The 19,578-nt window shown below is 36.8% G+C and overlaps 1 protein-coding gene across 2 annotated transcripts in view; it reads left to right on the top strand.

The window, feature by feature from the left end:
* The first annotated feature begins 2,677 nt into the window (after positions 1 to 2,677).
* The window catches only part of Sgcz (sarcoglycan zeta), a 246,332-nt gene continuing 229,431 nt past the window's right edge, over positions 2,678 to 19,578 (top strand). For both annotated transcript variants that reach the window (XM_048330456.1, XM_048330455.1), the window contains exon 1: positions 2,678 to 2,872. In XM_048330456.1, coding sequence (XP_048186413.1) covers positions 2,678 to 2,872 — 195 coding nt within the window. The remainder of the gene's footprint in view (positions 2,873 to 19,578) is intronic.

The raw sequence follows: 19,578 nt of genomic DNA, 5'->3' as shown, positions 1-19,578 counted from the left end.
ACTCAGGGCCTGAGCACTGTCCCTGGCTTCTTTTTGCTCAAAGCTAGCACTCTGCCACTTGAACCACAGCGCCACTTCTGGCCATTTTCTGTATATGTGGTGCTGGGGAATTGAACCCAGGGCCTCATGTATACGAGGCAAGCACACTTGCCACTAGGCTATATCCCCAGCCCCAAAGAAGTAACTATGAGGAGAGTTACATTATGAGGAATTTATAGTTACCAATCAGGTAATTCGTTAAAAATATGATTTATAACCATGTTTAACAACTAGCTTGCAAAATTCCTGAAAAATTTGAAAATGGACACTTTTCAACTAACATAATCAGATCTGGTTCGCAATTGAAGCTCAAAACACAAAAGAAACTAAATATTTGCTAAGTATTATTTAATGATTTTTGAGAGGTAGACATTTTAATCTAGGTGTTTGTATGCTAGGTGTTTAGGTGTTTGTTCATGTCCTAGACCTCTGTTATCTATGAATGTGATAATAAAAAAGCATTAAAGTTATTGGTACAAGATAAATAAAAATAATAAAATAAAATATGATTTAACATATTTATAAATTTCAACATTTTTAATCATATGAGTATAATGCGCTTTAGGCATAAAATTTTAGAAATAACTTTTAAAGTTTCTATTTTGGGTACTAGGGTTTGAAATGAGGGTCTTGAAAGCATTATTTCATGTTGAATGCATTTGATAGGAATTTATATATCCAACACTAAAAACAGGAAAAATCAACTGTTAAAGTTGCTCTATAGAGTTCATTTTATACAAAGTACCGCTGGGTCACTAAAATCACAACTTAACACTTTTATGTTATAGGAAGTCTGTATTATATATGTATTAATTACTTGAGGGTTTGACCAAGGACAGTCAGAAGTTAATAAATTTTTACAAAATCAAAGAAAATCTTGAAAACATAGTTGTTGCATTTCCCAAAAACATGATACTTAGCTCTTTGATTTGGAGAAGGTCTGTCTGTCCACATTATTATTAGGTGTGTTTACATCCTTGTATCTTCTGAATAGTGTTTCTCTGATGTTAATATTCTGACTGTATATTTTCCGGAAAACAAATGGTGCTCTAAAAGAAATGTCAATAATCTGTACTTAACTGAAGAGACAGCATGAGTACTTAGATTTGCTTGTTTTTAACGGAGTTCGACAATGTTGTAGGAGAAAGGAATCAAACATTTCTAGTTAGTACTGTTAGTACGGTACTAACTGTTAGTATGGTTAGTACTGTTGGGATTATTTTTGTGTTTTTTTTTTTTGCTTTAGATGAGGTATTACTGTGTTGCTAAGGGTGGTATCAAATAATAATGTATCATTGTACCTGGTAACATAGGAATTTTTCATTTGATACACATAAAAAGGGCCAATCTAACAAAAATAAAAACAATCACTGTCCTACTTGAAAACTGTATTTTATAAAAAATTAATTTCTGTGCTCAGTGATCAAAGGTTATGTTGAAAATTGTATAAATCAGTTTATTTTAGAAAATCCATTGAATTTTTCCTTCCAACATTTATAAATAGGATAAGACAGTAAATAATGCCTTTGGCTTCTGAAATTACGTTACAATCTAGCATTACCAAGACATACCAGACTGATCATTTACAAAGTGATTTCTCCTTAGTAGACTGTATTGATGTGTTCTTTTAGAACTCAATTTTATTCATTAAAATAATGAAGAATTTCTGGATAAAATTTTTAACTAACAGCTGTAAGTGAACTTTATTTACATAGGTTCTTGTTAGTACACTGACATTTTTTGAAACATATATACTAAGCACTTTATACCTGCAATTTTAGGGACAGGTTCCAAAAGGCCTCTGCCTGCCACAAAATACAAGTGAAGCCTAATACAAGAGCTTAGAGCTGAGTGGAGTAGATGTTTTTCAAAGAACTATCTATAGAGCTAACTGTCCAGAGTATCTTGAGAGAGGAGCTTTCTTTTAGGATTGGGAAACCTGTCTGGAAATAATGAGTTTCTTGTAGTTCTAATCATCAGTTCAATAGCTCTCATAAGCAACATTGATGATAATGACTTGAGGGTGTTGTGACATTTTAATTATACAACAATAATTATTGAGCATTTTCGGGCTATTATTTTAAATTGCTTTTGTTTTTATTAATAAGAATCCTGAGTTTTATTTTAATGTTTTCTCTCTCCCTCCCTCCCTCTTGTACTTTCTTTACTTTTTTCACTGCCTTCCTCTTTCTCTTTACCTCACTTCTGCCCTTCCTCTATTTCTTCTTGCGCTGCTTCCTTCTTTCTCCCTATCCTATGTCCTTGCCTCTCCTCCCTTTCATTTTATTTCTTTCTCTTTCTTTTCCTCCCTTCACATATTCCTACTTTTCTTCTTTCATTTTTCCATCTTTTCCCTCCACTTTCCCTTCCTTCCTTCTTTCTTTCCTTCCTTCCTTCTTTCCTTCCTTCCTTCCTTTCTTCCTTCCTTCCTTCCTTTCTTCCTTCCTTCTTTCCTTTCTTCCTTCTTTCCTTCCTTGCTTCCATCCTTATTTTCCTGCTTTTCTTCTTTCCTCCCTCCTTCCTTCTTCCTCCTCTTCCTTCTTTTCATCCTTCTTTCCTTCCTTCTGTCTTTCATTCCTCCCTTCTATGCTGCATTCCACCTCTCTATCTCTTTTTTCCATTCTTGCTTTCTTTTCAGATGACACGAGAACAATATATCCTAGCAACACAACAAAACAACCTACCCAGAACCGAAAATGCACAACTTTATCCAGTGGGAATTTATGGATGGCGAAAGAGGTGCTTATACTTCTTTGTCCTTCTGCTGTTGGTTACCATGATAGTTAACTTAGCCATGACAATATGGATTTTGAAAGTTATGAATTTCACTGTGGTAAGTACCACCATGATTTTACATCTATTCACTTTGGGTTCAAAGATAATCCAGCTGTTCTTTTTTAACATTTTAATTAAAATTTATTCTTCATGATCTTTATAAGTATGTCTCTTTAAATTTCCAAAACAATCCTATTTTATCGTATGGCTAAATTTAATATGTTCAGCCATGACACACATGATCGTACTACCTGTCACCTAGCAGTGGAAAGTTTACATTGGTATAACACTGTACTTTGAGTCATTAGAAATGTAGACGTTAATTAACTGGCAATCATCTGTCAGTGCTTGTTACAACTGCAATTCTGAGAAATGGTTTTTAAATGTAGTTCACATTAATAATATTTTAATTAATTAATATTATAAATTACAAGAGAACTTGAGTTTTCTCATATAGAGTACTACCACTCTATTATTATTCTCTTTATATATAACCCACTATGTGATGGAGTTCAAACGCTGTATCTTTCCCTGGGCTGCACAGATCAATATCCATAATCATTACTCAATTATAATATTGTTCTTCCAGGGTATATGATTAGTCAAGGGAAGATAAATCAAAGTCAATTTTATAAAAAACAAATAACAGCAAAATGACACTGTAAATTATTGGTGAATTTTGTGAACATATACAATAAATTTATAAACATGACTTACTAGGAAAATCTCCTTGTTTACTCATTGTGTAGCTCCTTTTACATTTCTTGGTATGTCCATTCTTCAATTATGAGTAGTTTTGCTTCTTCTAGTGTTAGCCACTCATTTTTTGTTTGGATGCCGTAGATGTTTCACCACCAGGCAGATGTCTCTGGCATACTGATCACTCTCTTATTATTGTTTATTATCTACAGTGTCCTCAGAAAGGAACCCAAAAGCTGGCTACTAAATGTCACAGATATTACTCCACTGGTCTCTTTTTTACACTCTGCTGAGTATTGATTTAGCAACAAGAGTTTACTTCAGACTTCAGTACACCTACTTCTGACTTGAGATGAAGTAGGAACAGGAGGAGCAAGCCCAGCATATTGCTCCAGGGCAGGGCACTGCACAGAGGATGTCCCTAGGAAACTGAGCGGCCTCTCCGTCCAGAGGAGAAAGTCTCACCATGTGAATTACAGGAAGATAACATACCCGAGAAAAAAATGAGCCCAACAAGGTTTCCATTTTTCCTAAGACAGTGAAAATCTTGGAAGGTGTTTATAAAATAACACAGGAAAAGGAGAGCAGAAAGCAGTGTATTCTGTAGTGTAGAAAGAACTAACCACGGATCTAGTTGCGAGTTCTAGCTCATGACTGAAGACCGGTGAGCCTATGGTGGCTAGAGGTGAAGTTGGAACTAACAGGTAAATTATGGCTCATAAAATTCCCATGCAAACCACTAGAAACTTCTTTTGTTCAAGAAAGAGTTGAACCACTCTCCTCTCTACGTCAGGAATAATTTGGCTACTCCCTGGACCCTCTATTCTGAATATTACTTCTACCTCCCCTGACTAACTGCTTCAATGGTTTGTTTAAAACATAGTGGCGGCAGTCCTCAACCCTCCGATGATGTTTGTCCTGCCACCTTAGCTATCAAGCAAACTAGCACTTGCTGACAGCTGCTTTTTAAACCTGGTTCATTATTACACAAATGTACAAATGAAACAAAACACACAGAGGAAATAGGTTCTTTTGTCCAAAGACATGGTTTAAAATTGATCAAATTGGACTCCGTTCTTTCACTCCAGAAAGCCCTGTTTGTAACCAGGACCAGGATGTGAAAACGGTCAAGTTCAAGCTTGCAAGTTTCTCAAGCATATTTAAATTAATTAAGTAAATATACTAAGTACATAATTACAAGACTGCATGACGCACACTCTTTGTACCTTCCACATTCTGCAGCCAGGGCCAGCTGAGCCATGGATGAGAAAGAATTGAAACTGTTGCCTGTGTTCTCAGGGTTTTTGTCACCCATTGAGCTATCTAATTTCAACCTCAGCTGGCCAACGTACAAATGTTAAGTCTTAAGGATAATGAAAAGGCATTGTTTCCATAGGAGTCCTGGTATTTTTGCATATTTCACTTGTGATAGTTTTTTCTTAATTTTAAGATTATTATCAACAGGAAAACTACTTTTCCTTTAATCATGAAAAAAAATGTTTCGTGTAGCTGAAGTAGATGGAGAAATGATGCCATTATTGCATAACAATAATTTTATAACACTGTATTCTAATGGAGTCATTCATACTTGTCCGAAGCAATGCAGTATTAAATAATTAGTTACATAATCTTGAAGTTCTGAATATCACAGATTAAGTTGTTCGTTCTTGAAAAGAGTAAAATAATTCGTAATCCTCTTATGTAAGAGCAAGAAAAAAAATCAGTTTTATATTTTCACTAGTCCATTCTGTTTGGATCTCAAGAGTGAGTGAATACCAAAGACCAGTTGCCACACTTTAGCAAGAAGCAGAAAATGATGTGTGAATTGTTAGGGGACTATTATTGATCTGCACAAAATGTATTTTACTTTCATTAGAACTGTTGCCATCCAACACATGGAAATATGTAGTTGTTAACATCTTTTATTTGCTCAAACTGAGCATGTTATTGTCATCAAAATATTGTACTTTCAGCATGGCACAGAGAGCTGCCAGCCCGTTTTATGATACTGCTTACTCCAGCACTAAGCCAATACACTGAGAGATGGAGAGGACAGATAGGACCTTATTAGCTTCTGTTTCTCATTTTGTGGAAAATAAAAACATTCTTCGTATTGAGATATCCAGTTGCAAAACCCAAGGAAAAGGAAATGAGTTCATACTACATGGTGGAAAACAGGATAGTTATAAATAATAATTTCCTGGCTCTGAGTTGATAAATACGGGAATTGGTTGAAGATGGTGAGTTTGAAATTTCATGCTCCCAAGATCAATAGGACCCAACTGCTAGGTGCTTTGTTGTTGTTGTCGATTGTCCTAACTTGTATGTGGTTTAATATAAATGGTTTAGAGTAAACTGAGTACTAAACTGGCTCAGGTCTTAGGATCTCAGCTATTTAGGAAGTTGAGATGTTGGGATCGTACTTGAAGGCCAGCTTGGGGAAAAACTAAGCGAGTGAGACCTGTTCTCAAGGCCTGTTATTCTAGCTACTTGAAACTCTAAAATGGTTGAAATATACCCAGGTATGTGCCTAGAAGGAAGTGAGATGTAGTGTGAAAAATAATGAGCAAAAATCATGGCTGGAGTAGGGTGTGTGGATCAGCAGTAAAATCACCTGCCTAGCACAAAGGAAGTCCTGCCTAGCCAACAGAAGCATCTGCCCCCCAATAAGGGACCAGCCTCGTAATACTCAGATCTCATTCCAAGTTAATTGGCTCTATACACTTATCCAGCCTGTTGTTATATTTCTCAAATGAATTTATGAAACCTAGCATCTATGGATAGTCATCGGTTTTACGTAGCCATAGATTTCATGTGATTCTTTTCTCTTTAACATCATCATCATAGAGTTTCTATTTACTTGGCAGTTCTGAGGTTTGAACTGAGGTCCTCAAAACCTTAGACCGTCACTCTACCAAATTAGTTTTATGTTTTACTTAATAAATGTTCAAGAATTAATAACTTGACCAAATATATGAACAACGAAAGCAAGGTATGAAAATATGAGAAACAAAATAAGTAATGATAATGATAAACAAAATAAGTGATTCTCTGGAAACTGTTGAGACTTGCAGGACACAAAGGAGACAAAACACCCTTAGGGAATTAGAAATTTTATTTTAATAATTTTGGTTAATATCCGCCATATAAGCAATAATCAAGTGGAAAGGTTAAATTTGATCAGAGCGTGGAAGGAAAAGAAATAGATAACATGATCGAGAATAATAATGCATTGTAACTGGGTGCTTGTGGCTTACACCTGTAAACCTAGCTCCTCCAGAGAGAGCTGAGGATTGAAGTTCAAATCCAGCCCAGACAGGACAGTCCATGAGCTTCTTCTGTTTTAATTATTGTCATTGCACAGAGGGGCTGCAGTTAAGTAAGTCAAGTAATGAATACATTTCTTTTTGAGGAGTGTCACCTCTCCCCTCCTCCCCCGCCCCCTGCCACATTTCAGTTCTATAGTTCAGTGTCATAACATGTCTGGTGAGTAAAAGTTTCCAATAAAGTCTTGCTTATTCTCCAGGTTGTCTAAATAACAGGTTGATTAAATAACGAGAATTTAAACACCTCACTTCAAAAGTGCCTTGCATATACTGCCAGCAATACAAGAGTCTCCACACAGATATTTCATCCACTGTGTGAAATAACTAGATTCTTCCAATTGAGGTTATTCATAGAACAATCATAAACACATAAGGGAATCTCAGAAAATGCCTGCAAATGAATTAATACTAAATAACTGAGGACAGCTATCTTGTCGATCCTGAGAATGTGCTCACAGGCTGAGAGCAGCAGGTTGGAGCTGGCTGGCCTGACTCAGAGCAGGCCCCAGGCTGGGCTGCTTAGCAGGTTCGCCTCTTGCCGGTTCCACGCTCCCCTGGCTCCAGTGTCTTCATGTGGAAAGTGACGATTCTGATGCTGACCTTAGAGGATTTTAGAAGTGAACGAAGCCTGGGAAAAACAGAAAACAGATTCAGATAACATGCATTCTTTTAGGCATTACTTTTTTTTTAATTAAATTTCATTGACAAGGTGTTGTGCAAAAGGGGTACAGTTACATAGCAGGGCAGTGTGTACATTTCTTGTGATATCTTACACCCTCGTTTTTCTTTCCCTTCCCTAGATCAGGTAGGCATATATACAATACACAGTGTACCAAAATCATATACAGTAACCACGTAGGGTACGACACAGAAAATTCACCTAGAACTTTAAAGATAACGTCAACAGTAGAATCCTCCTGTGTCCTTCTCTTGGAGTTGTTTGTGTACATAGCTGTTGAGCTACTGTGATCCACTGACAGGTTTATTCTAGACCTTTTTATGTTTCGTAGCTGTTTGGATTTAGAGATATAATGTAAACTCTCTAACCCATACCTGTGGAAATACTATTTGAAAAGAACTTTGTTGTTTTGCAGACCTGGCCTCTACTGTCCTCCTCTCTCCCTAACATCCACATATCAAGGAGACCATGCCCCTTTGTTCTCTGTGTTCTAGGCTTGTCTCGCTCAACATTATTTGTTCAAGTTCTGACCATTTCCCTGCGAATACCAATATTTCATCATTTCTAATCGCTTTGTAGTATTCCATTGTGTATAGGTACCATATTTTTTTGATCCATTCATCTGTGGAGGGGCATCTGGGTTGTTTCCATATTTTGGCTATTGTGAATTGTGCCGCGATAAACATGGAAGTGCAAATGTCTTTTTGATATCTTGAGTTTTGCTGTTTAGGATAGATGCCTAGGAGTGGTATGGCTGGGTCATAGGGTAGGTCTATATTGAGCTTTTTGAGAAACCTCCATACTGTTCTCCAAAGTGGTTGTACTAATTTGCACTCCCACCAACAGTGGAGAAGGGTTCCTCTTTCCCCGCACCCCCTCCAGCATTTGTTGTTGCCTGAGTTCAGAGTATAGGCCATTCTAACTGGGGTGAGGTGGTATCTCAGGGTTGTTTTTATTGGCATTTCCTTTACTACCAGGGATGTTGAACATTTCCTCATATGTTTTTTTTTTTTTTTGCCATTTTTATCTCTTCTCTTGTGAAGTCTCTCTTTAGCTCCTTTGCCCATTTAATAATTGGTTTACTGGGCTTGGAGGGGGTTAGTTTTTTGAGTTCTCTGTAGATGACAGATATTAGGCCTTTGTCTGTTGCTGTGCTGGTGAAGATCCTTTCCCATATGGTTGGCTGTCTTTCTAGTTTAGTGACCATGTCTTTAGCTGTGCAGAAACTTTTTATTTTGCAGTAGTCCCATTTGTCGAGGCTCTCCCCTATCTGTTGTACCCTTGGGACTCTATTCAGGAAGTTCCTGCCTATGCCTATAAGTTCTAGCATCTTTCCTCCTCTGTCCTTCAGTAGTTTCAGAGTTTCAGATATGATGTTGAGGTCTTTAATCCATTTTGAGTTGATCTTGGTGCATGGTGATAGGCTAGGATAGAAAACTCTCCCAGCACCAGTAGTTTGAAGAGGTTATATGGTTTTTTTTCCCATTGTATGTCTTTAGCTCCCTTGTCGAATATCAGCTGACTGTAAGAATGTGGCTTTATTTCTGGGTCTTCTATCCTATTCCATTGATCTTCGGGTCTGTTTTTATGCCAGTACCAGGCTGTTTTTGTTATGATAGCTCTATAATAGTGCTTGAAGTCTGATATTATGATCCCTCCTGCACTGCTTTTTTTTGCCTAGAATTGCTTTGGCTATTCTAGGTCTTTTGCTGTTCCATATGAATTTATGGGTTGCTTTCTCTATTTCAGTGAAGAATGTAGTTGGGATCTTGATGGGGATTACATTGAATTCGTATAACAATTTGGGCAATATGGCCATTTTCACTATATTGATTCTGCCTACCCATGAGCATGGGAGGTCTTTCCATCTCCTTGTGTCCTCTTTGATTTCCCTTTTATGCATTATTTGCTGTTAATAATTAAAGCTATTTGCCAAGGAAAATAGTTTACTTCCTTGGGATGTTGCAAGGTAATAATGATTCTTAATGAAACCCTAGTTAAAAGCTGAAATATAACAAAAATTTCGGCTAAGCAGGGAGCCTGTAATTCCTGTCTATAATCTTCACCGCCCTTAGACTGCGGCCTGGAGGATCCTATTTCAAGACTCCATCTCCATTAACTACAAGAAAGATGGAGCGGAGGCATGGTTCAAGAAGTACAGTGCTCACTGTGAGAAAGAAAGCCAAGCAAGAACACTAGGCACTCAGCTCAGGCTCCTGCATAGGAAACAAACAAAAGCAAGAGGTTAGAATGTAGTCTGGGGACATGCTTCCAGTGCTGAGTCAACATACAGCAAGACAGGAGCCTAAGGTCAAACCCCTGGTACTACAATACAAACAGTTTAAGGAAAACATTGAAGAGGACCCTACAACTACCAAACATAAAAACTGTGGAGAAGAAATGAAGCTGTTTATTTTTTGATACAATTGTTAGTTGAAAGGAATCTGTCTGCATTATCTCAAACAGGAGTTTTCTCCTTTCTGAGCCACCTTGAAAATTTAGCAGTTAAAAATAGTCTGAATAATACAGCAGGCTTTCTGTCCTATTTTTGTTTTCCAGTCCTAAGGCTTAAACTCAGGGCCTGGGCACTAACCCTGAGCTTCTTTTGCTCAAGGCTAGCACTCTACCACTTGAGCCACAGCGCCACTTCTGGCTTTTACTGCTTATGTGGTACTGTGGAATCAAATCCAGGGCTTGTTGCATGGTAGACAAGCACTCTATCACTAAGCCACATTACCAGTTCGGCTTTCTGTTCTTGATCCCATATATTTTTGGCTTATTTTTTCTTCTCTTTCTCACTTTTTACTATATTTAGGTAGTCAGACAAAAAGGAAATTTCATTCAACATGCCAATTTGGGGGGTACATTGCATCTTGATCAATGTCATCTCTTCCATCATTTTCTCCAAATATCCCAACCCCGCCCATTCCCTCAAGTTTTGTAGGTCCTTTTTCATGGACTATATTAGCCATCCTTCCTCTCTCCATTCATCTTCTGTACTCCCTAACTGTATCCTCCATTGAGATTCCTTAGTGATCAGAGCATTAAATTATTATCTGATGCGGACACTGTACTCTGAATTATTACTTTAGAATACTCTTAAACACAACCTTTAGGCTATAACCTTTAAAAGAAGGTGAAAGCAAAATTTCAGATTCCAAGGGAACCTGGTTAGCATGTAGTTTATTTGGTAAGTTAATGTGTCTTACAAATCAGATCTCACTGAATTTCACAACATGCAAAAAGGTAACTGTATCTCCTTGAAGATGAAGACACAGGAGATCAGGGACATTAAACTTCCCAAGCTCACAATGATGATCAAAGACTGATCATATGCTGTAATGTCAAATTTCATACCCTTTCTAGCAGATTTCATTGTATTTATGTTGTTAAAATTAAATTAAAATATATTATTTCAATATACTTTTTATTAAGTGATTTAGATCCCTGTAAATCTGTCAGTACACTTAATACAAGATCTCTAAATAGGTAAATATAATGTCACTGCTTTTGTGTGTGTGTGTGTGAGAGAGAGAGAGAGAGAGAGAGAGAGAGAGAGAGAGAGAGAGAGAGAGAGAGACTCTCCTGGGGCTTAATTCAGGGTCTGAGCACAGTCCCTGAGCTTCTTTTGCTCACTCTACACTTGAGCCACAGACACACTACCATTTTTGTTTTTTTGTTGTTAGTTGTTGTTGTTGTTGTTGTTTGGTAGTTTAGTGGATTCTCACAGACTTTCCTGCCCAGTTTGGCTTAAACAGTAATCATCAGATCAGTGATGTGTATGGGCAAAAATCATATCAATATGACAAAATTCCCAGCTACTAATTCTATGGAAGAAAATACTGTGGTGAGTAACCCAAGCCATAAAAACTACGCTTCCAATTTCTAAATACCATTGCATTTTCGAATTTGGCATGAGAAAATTTAATCTCTCTTTCTCTCTGTCTCTCTCTCTGTCTCTCTGTCTCTGTCTCTGACTCTCTCTCTCTCTCTCTGTCTCTCCCTCTCTCTCTTGCTCTCCCTCTCTCCTTTCTGCCTCTCTGGCTTTCTGTCTCTCTGTCTCTGTGTCTGTCTATATGTCTCTCTCTCTCTGCCCACCCCAGAAATAGGGCTTGAACTCAAGACCTGGTGTTACCACTTATTTATTTCATCTATACTAGAACTCTACCACTTGAGTCACAGCTCCACTTCCAGTTTTGTTGTTATTTATATGATTAATTTCATATATGAGTTTTAGAGACTTTTCTGCCCAGGCAGGTTGCACACCAAAATCCTATATGTCAACTTGTGGAGTAGCTAGCTTCATAAGTGTGAGACATCAACTCCTAGCCAGCTCTTCCTAGAGCAATGTCGCTTATTAATGGCGTCTTAACCAAATACAGGATGGATTCTCAGAAAGTCTATTTTAGCCCTGCGATTATTATCAAGTCTTGGCACTATTTAAACTAATTGCCCATGATCACAGACTGCTTTGAAAGTGATTTAAGATCATAGTTTGGGCCCACTTTTTGGACTGTCATTTTCACTTTTCCAACTCATTCCTCAGTCCCTGCACCACAGCCCTCCCCCCAGAGCGAGGGGGGCAGCGGCTTCTGGGGAGAAGCTCCCGGTCGGTGGGAGAGCACCAGCAGCAGGCCGCCCTCCGCCCCTCAGTGTGGTGTGCAGGGATTTATGACAGAGTCCGTGATAGTGAATAATACAGTTAATGTTGCAAGACTGCTTCCATTATAACCCTCTGTGTGTACCTCCTCATAATTTCCTGACAAATTGTCCCTCTCAGATGAAATCTTTCATGCTTAGTTTTAGCCCAGCGGTACATTTTCTTTCCTTGTCTTTATAAAGAAAAATTTAGTCATTTTCATCTGAGTTCAATCACCTACTAAGCAATCATTCTTTTGAGCTGAAATAAACTATAAAAATGATGGCAGAAGGCACAAACTGTTAAGGGTCATGTGGCTGAGGAAGTTCATTAGGATACCGTATGCGTGTTTGTGTGTGTGTCTGCACACATATACATATATGTGGATAACACACACGCATATATATGCTATATGTTGTAGAAAATCAGTCATGCAATGATAAATTTATAGAAATTAACTACTTTTAGTTCTTATGCTTAATACATTATATAATTTATGCACTGGAGCTGGAAAAGATGAATATTTTCTTTATCGATGAGAGAGAAGTCTAAAACGTCACAACCATTTGCCTACTGTATAGCTCATAAGCATGTCACAAGAATCTAAATGTCATTGCAATTTGTGAGCTATATGTGGCTCGGTTCATCCACTTATTCCTACAAGTAATAATATGTCTTACATACTTCGACTATTTTAGCAGGAATTTTTTGCAGAAATGTTTTAAAGTTTTGAAATGAAAATAAGGACACTTATAAAAGTTTAATACTTTTATACTCTTATGTATGAAGAAAGGGATCATTTGCCTTTCAAAAGGAGAATTGAAATTTTATCATAGTAGTTATTTTCAAGATAATATTTAATAAATTGGTCCCCTTAATCAATTCATATCTTGCTCTTTTGAATAACAGTAGTTTAGAAACTCATCTCAGACCAAAAAAAACTATTGTACTACTACTTGGATTTTTTTTGCAGTGTTTCGTCCCTGCTGTTTAATTCAAAGTATTCGTGAAAATATCCATCAAAAATTCTTTTTTATTATTACTGTAATCTAGAGGCTGTTTCTTTTATCTGATAACTGGACCTTCAGATGGAGTTTCCTTTCATTCCCACAGGCATAGGAAGGGAACATGACACCTCTATTAGAGTGCCAAACACATTTCAACTTGTTCTTTAAAGTTCAGTCATTGGATAGTGCCATGCGAGCAGGGCTTATGTGTTTCCTTGTGATACACTTTTGTTCACAGCCCAGAAATCTGGCTGCGTAGGAAATTTCAAACGGTATCTTTAGGTTATTCTAGGTACTAAAACCCTTCTCTTTGTAACTGTCGGTCTGTATCCCACCTCTCTTTCTCTCTTGCACATGTATGAAATACACACAATTTATAACATATATACTAGACCATTGTTTTTATTATTCTATTTGAATATTTAAATACATGTTTTTGTCTGTGATTTCATAAAGCTATTTGTTATAGTAACACTAAGTGTGTGTGTGTGCGTGTGTGTGTGTGCGTGCGTGTGCACATGGGTAGATATTTAGATCCTGATATATTCTCATTTTTTCTTTCTTTCTTTTCTTCTGGGTGTGGGTAGGGGTGAAGGGAGGCTGTGTTCCTTAAACTCCGGGCCTGGGCACTGCCCCTGAGCTTTTTTGCTCAAGGCTAGCTTTCTAGCACTTCGATCCACAGCATCACTTCCATAAAGCTAAGAGTCTCAAAGCCTTTCCTACTCGGGCCAGCTCTCCTCAGATCTCAGCCTCCTGAGTAGCTTGGATTACAGGGGTGAGCCATTGTTGCCAGGCATTCTGATACATTCTTTTTCATTTGCTTGAATTACACTTACTCTCTTTTTCATACAACACACTCTGCTAAGAATGGCAGTATTGAGAAATGGCCATTGCTAAAACTAGAAGACTGGAATCAAAGAGAAAAACCAAAGAAAATCTAAGCTGCAGAGATTTTTTTTTCCACATCAAGTAACAGCGACATAATTTGTGTTTAATGAACCAGCAGGATATCAATTTACAAAGTAACATGGGAGGTTCTGACTGCCTAACTGGATTGGTCATGTGAGCTGGAAAAGTTCCTTAATCTCAGCTGTGTATAGTTACATTCTGGCATGGAAAGAGGTAGCAGTTCATTTTTCTGATTTGTTACTAATTATATACATCCTATACACACATAGAGATATGCATATTTATGTATATGCACAAACAATATATACATATACACTCACAAACACACCCAATTTTGTTTATCTGACCCTTTGGACACTTGTAAAAAGGATCACTATGTTTCCATGTAAATTCATATAGAAAAGGCTAATGATTAAGAAATTTTGCATGATGCCTGTTGGTCTTCAGAAATACCCAATGGCTGATGCGATTTGAAAATTTTTTATGCCCTTGAGGGCTACTTTCAGCTGAAAGGACAAAGATTTTGTTTTCAAACTGACTATCTAAACACTGTTTCAAACTATTTCAAAATAAAAGTTTGTCAGTATTTAAAGTAGGAAATTCTAGATATATTGTTTAGTGCATAAACCTTTTTAAATAAGATTTTGATATCTCCCATCACTCAATTCACAGATTTAACAAAAACATAAGTAGAATTTACTCATATTTGAAGAAGATTCAGATATGTAAGTCTAACAAATCTGATGTACAACTCAAAAATCACTGAAGTTTCCTTAAAATCAAAATGTCATAATGCATAACATGTATTGCTAAATGTTTAAAACAAATACTCTAAGAAAAAATAAAAAACAACAGAATAGAATGGAAATTAGAATTAGAAATGACTATATTTAACGGGGAATTTATATGCACATTTTTTCTCTTCATTTGCATAGGAATAAATGAAAATTTTAAATTATAAGAATTTTCAAAAAAAAAACCTCAAACTAAAAATGCATATGTTGAATAATTTTGTCCCTTACAATAATTTATGTGTACCTGTTGCACTGGAATCCAGAGTGTCATTTATTCTTAGTCTCTTAAGAAAGTAGACTTTTCTCATCCTAGCCCTGAGCTCCACGATTAAATCTCTCTGTTTCAAAATGAATTGAAAATGGCAATGCAGAATACTGTTAGCTGCTTATCGATAATAGTACTGAAATTATTACAATCGGTGTATTGCTTAAACCCTTAGAAAATTGTATGCACCATCAATTGCATTGTTCAGCTAAAAAAGTGCATATTGTATATTTAGATAGCTTGGTCATTAGATTACAAGGTTGGGAAATATTTCATCCTTAGTAGCAGAAATACTATACTTCAATTTTCTTAGAAACATACACTGCATTATTACCATTGATTGTATGGCTATACCTTGCTATACTGAGTTGTATGAATGATTTGTAGAAAATTCATAAGGAAATCAAGAACCTAATATCATTTAAACTTCTTCTTATATTGTGTATGGTGTGTGGTGTGGATTTCTGTGCTTTCTGGCTTCTAGACATTTGTTTCCTTCCCACTAATCTTACAAAAGATGATTTTGTCTTTTGTAAAGAATATTTAGTTTGGGTTATCAGGATTTCAATGCAAGGCCTCAAGAGTACTCTGCAGATATTTGAACACTTGAGCCACATCCCCAACCTCTTTAGGTTTTAGTTATTTTCAAATAACGCCTTAATTTTACAACCCTAGGCTGGCCTCAGATTGCTACAAATCTTTCTATGTGGGCCAGAAATGCAGCTTAGTGGTAGAGTGCTTGCCTAGCATCCATGAAGCCCTGGGTTCGATTCCTCAGCGCCACATAAACAGAAAAAGGCAGAAGTAGCTCATGGTTCAAGTGATAGAGTGCTAGCTTTGAGAGAGAAAAAAAAGCTAATCGACAGTGCCCAGGCCCTGAATTCAAGTCCCAGAACAGTCCAAAAAACAATCAATAAATAAAAATATTTCCATGCCTCCCTCAAAGCTGGTAGGATTATAGGCTTGAGCCATTAAACTGGCCAGTCAGCTTAATAATGAAATCACTACCTCCTTAAAGAGCGTCACTGACAGCAACCTCAGAAGGACGTAGAAAAATGTGTTGAATGAATAAATGATCATCTTGTCCCACTCATTCTACCTCTTCGACTTTTCCCTTTTCTCTGAATGTGTCATTTTCCCCTCAGTTTTTATGAGCACATAAGCAATGAGCAAAGCCTCGAGATTCATCTGTGATGCAAAATGGGAGTCAGAAAAAAAAGTTCAATAGCCAAAGGCCACAAACGAGCCTTAATCTTTCGACGACAGCACAAGGTAAAATTATCCACATTGTCCATCCCCTTCCAGAGTGATCATTAAATTCTCCCAACACCAGCACAGAAGACACTTTCAGGGTGATAAACTTCTGCAGATACAGATGGCATTTGCAAATGCCCAATTTTGGAAGTAAACAAGTAAAAAGATGAACCTGAAGTGTAGTAAAGCATCTACTTAATTTGAGTACAGCAAATTAACAATCTGCAATGGAGGAAGTTAAATCTTTGCAGTCAGCGCTGACACTAGGGAGCATTCATTAGAGGTAACAGAAGGAAACCAGACATGAGTAGACTTAAAATAAAACCCAAACCATACTTGTAGAGATCCAATGACACTTGGGAGGAGATATTGATTATATGGGACACAAGTATTCAATTGTCTTTATATACCTATATAAAGACATATTAAAGTGAATTGTATATACAATTGAATATATAATGTATATGTGTATAAAGCTTTTCCCTGAATATCCTTCATTTTGTGTTCTAAAACCTTTGTTTACATACATCTATATGCTGAGAAATTGTTATATTCTTTCAGGAGCCTGAGGGGAAAAGATGCATACATCAGACATTCAAATGGCACAACTTACTTTTAGATAAATTCATTTGTCTTAAATGTGGTTTATGTTTATATAGTAATGTGATACCAAAGGCTATCAAAATACCAAAATCCTTGATTTCAGAATTGTTTTGTTCTCTTCACACCAATGTTGAGAATAATTTTATTATTGGTTACTTACTCCAAAATAAATTTTTTTATTGACGCAGATTATAGTTAGATATATTTCCTTCAAAGAAAAATTATGAACTACAAAAATACATATTTCAAAAAATATGGGCTGGGAATATGGCCTAGTGGCAAGAGAGCTCGCCTCGTATACATGAAGCCCTGGGTTCGATTCTCCAGTACCACATATATAGAAAACGGCCAGAAGTGGCGCTGTGGCTCAAGTGGCAGAGTGCTAGCCTTGAGCAAAAAGAAGCCAGGGACAGTGCTCAGGCCCTGAGTCCAAGCCCCAGGACTGGCCAAAAAAAAAAATATATATATATATATATATATATTAAAGAGTATATAGATATTTTGAGACATTGTTTATTTTATCTAAGCTTAGACTCTAGATTTGTTTTTTTCAATTGATAAGTGCTCATATGCCCATAACTCTACTTAAGCCTCTTTAAATTTTTCTTTTTGAAATTATTAAAAAATCACAAAACATTCCAAAACAATACAATATCCCTATGTTTCCTTTACACAGATTCCCATGAAAATATTTCACATATACATCATACAGTTTAACATTAATATATGAATTTTTCTCACTTGGATCATTTAAATACACATTACATATGCATATATATATTAATCCATTCTCCAAAATGTCCCTGGAAGTATCTTGAAATATTAGCACTACCATAAACTCATTTTAGTGAAATTCTCAGAAGTCTTCAAAGGAGGACATCGTATCAGATAAAAGAACAAATATTAATGTCATGCAACTCCAATACATTTTACATCACTTCATGAAAATTCTGAAGACTTGCAAAACAAATTCTGTGCTATTATGGTATCTTTCCTTCATGTTTAAGTACTATTTGGGGTTAAATGAAACCATTTTAATTACAGTTCAAGTGGTGCCCAGGAGGACATGAAGTAGAAAATGCCATTGCTAATCAAGTAATATTCATGATATGCTTTTCTGTAAAGTGAAATCCTATTGTGGACCATTGTAAGGCCAATTGAAATGACTTTATTAGCATATTATTAGATGTATACTGGCACAGTTACATGGTATTTTCAGGAGAAAGAAATCTAATCTTTGTTATACATATTGCTTGCAATTCAAAATGAAGGAAAATGCATCCTTTTTCTTTTTTTTTTTCCAAGCAGAGCTCTTAAAGTCTTTACTACTCAAAATAGCATACTCAAATTTAAATAATTCACAATTCTAATAGTGTTAATCGAGCCCTAAAATGCTTTATACTGCTTTAGGAAAATAATGCTTCTTGAGTTGTATAGTTTGTTCACAGGTAAAGCACAGTTACAAATTATTAAGCACAATCTTTTGTTGGTAGGCTAACACGCATCAGAGGATTAGTAAACAAACCTAGAGGAGTCACAAGGAATTTTTAAAGAGATATGACATACTATTTTCACTTTCCTGATTTCATTTTAATTGTGAAATCACTCAGATAAAATAACTTATATGAGTCATACTGAAATTTAAAAATGTCCTTCCCTTTTATTTATTTATTTATTTTATTTTTTATTTTTGGCCAGTCCTGGGCCTTGAACTCAGGGCCTGAGCACTGTCCCTGGCTTCTTCCCGCTCAAGGCTTGCACTCTGCCACTTGAGCCACAGCGCCGCTTCTGGCCATTTTCTGTATATGTGGTGCTGGGGAATCGAACCTAGGGCCTCGTGTATCCGAGGCAGGCACTCTTGCCACTAGGCTATAGCCCCAGCCCTTCCCTTTTATTTACAAAGAGAATATGGGTTAACTGTTTACCCCAAAGCATACAATATTAAAATGGCTATCAGTGTTAGTCTACAATGTTCAGGATTCTCTGATAGCTACTGGATATTATTATTGTAAAGGCGCGCAAATGGCCCTGCAATAAGTTTATACTCTGTGGGAACAAAGTTTTGAGATCTAACTATCAAACACTTTCTCCTCCCATGGATGAAAACCTGTTTCAGATTAAGTCTTCTTTTTTTTAAAATTATTTCTGTCATTTTGAAAATGATCTTCCTAATGGGAGATGATCAATGAATGTTGATTTGATCAATAAGTAGTCGATGAGCCAAAGGGCAGGAAAATGGAAGGCAGAGAGTGCAAAGGGACAGCTCTAGAAGCCTGTGGTCCTAGGTAGAAAGACTTCAGGCTGGTCTTACTCTTTAGTTCAGGCAGTGCCTGCAGGGCCTGTGTTCTCCTCCCACATGTTGTAGCATCCTGCCATCTCCCACCACAACTGCAGTCAGGGTGAACCAGCCTTGCTCTTAGCCCCTGAGTCTCCTCGCTTTTCCCTGCCTCTCCCGTTTGGTGGCTGCTTTCCTTCTTGTTAGCATCAGCTCTGCTTGAATTCTAACATCCTAACCTTTAGAAAACGTGAAGTTACATGCCGGCAAGGAAACCCAGGACCCTGTAAGCCTGTCTTACATCAAAATGAATC

This window comes from Perognathus longimembris, chromosome 21, assembly GCF_023159225.1.
Source record: "Perognathus longimembris pacificus isolate PPM17 chromosome 21, ASM2315922v1, whole genome shotgun sequence".
Lineage (NCBI taxonomy): Eukaryota > Metazoa > Chordata > Mammalia > Rodentia > Heteromyidae > Perognathus > Perognathus longimembris.
The sequence above is the reverse complement of the archived record's forward strand: the minus strand, read 5'-3'. Positions and strand labels throughout refer to the sequence as shown.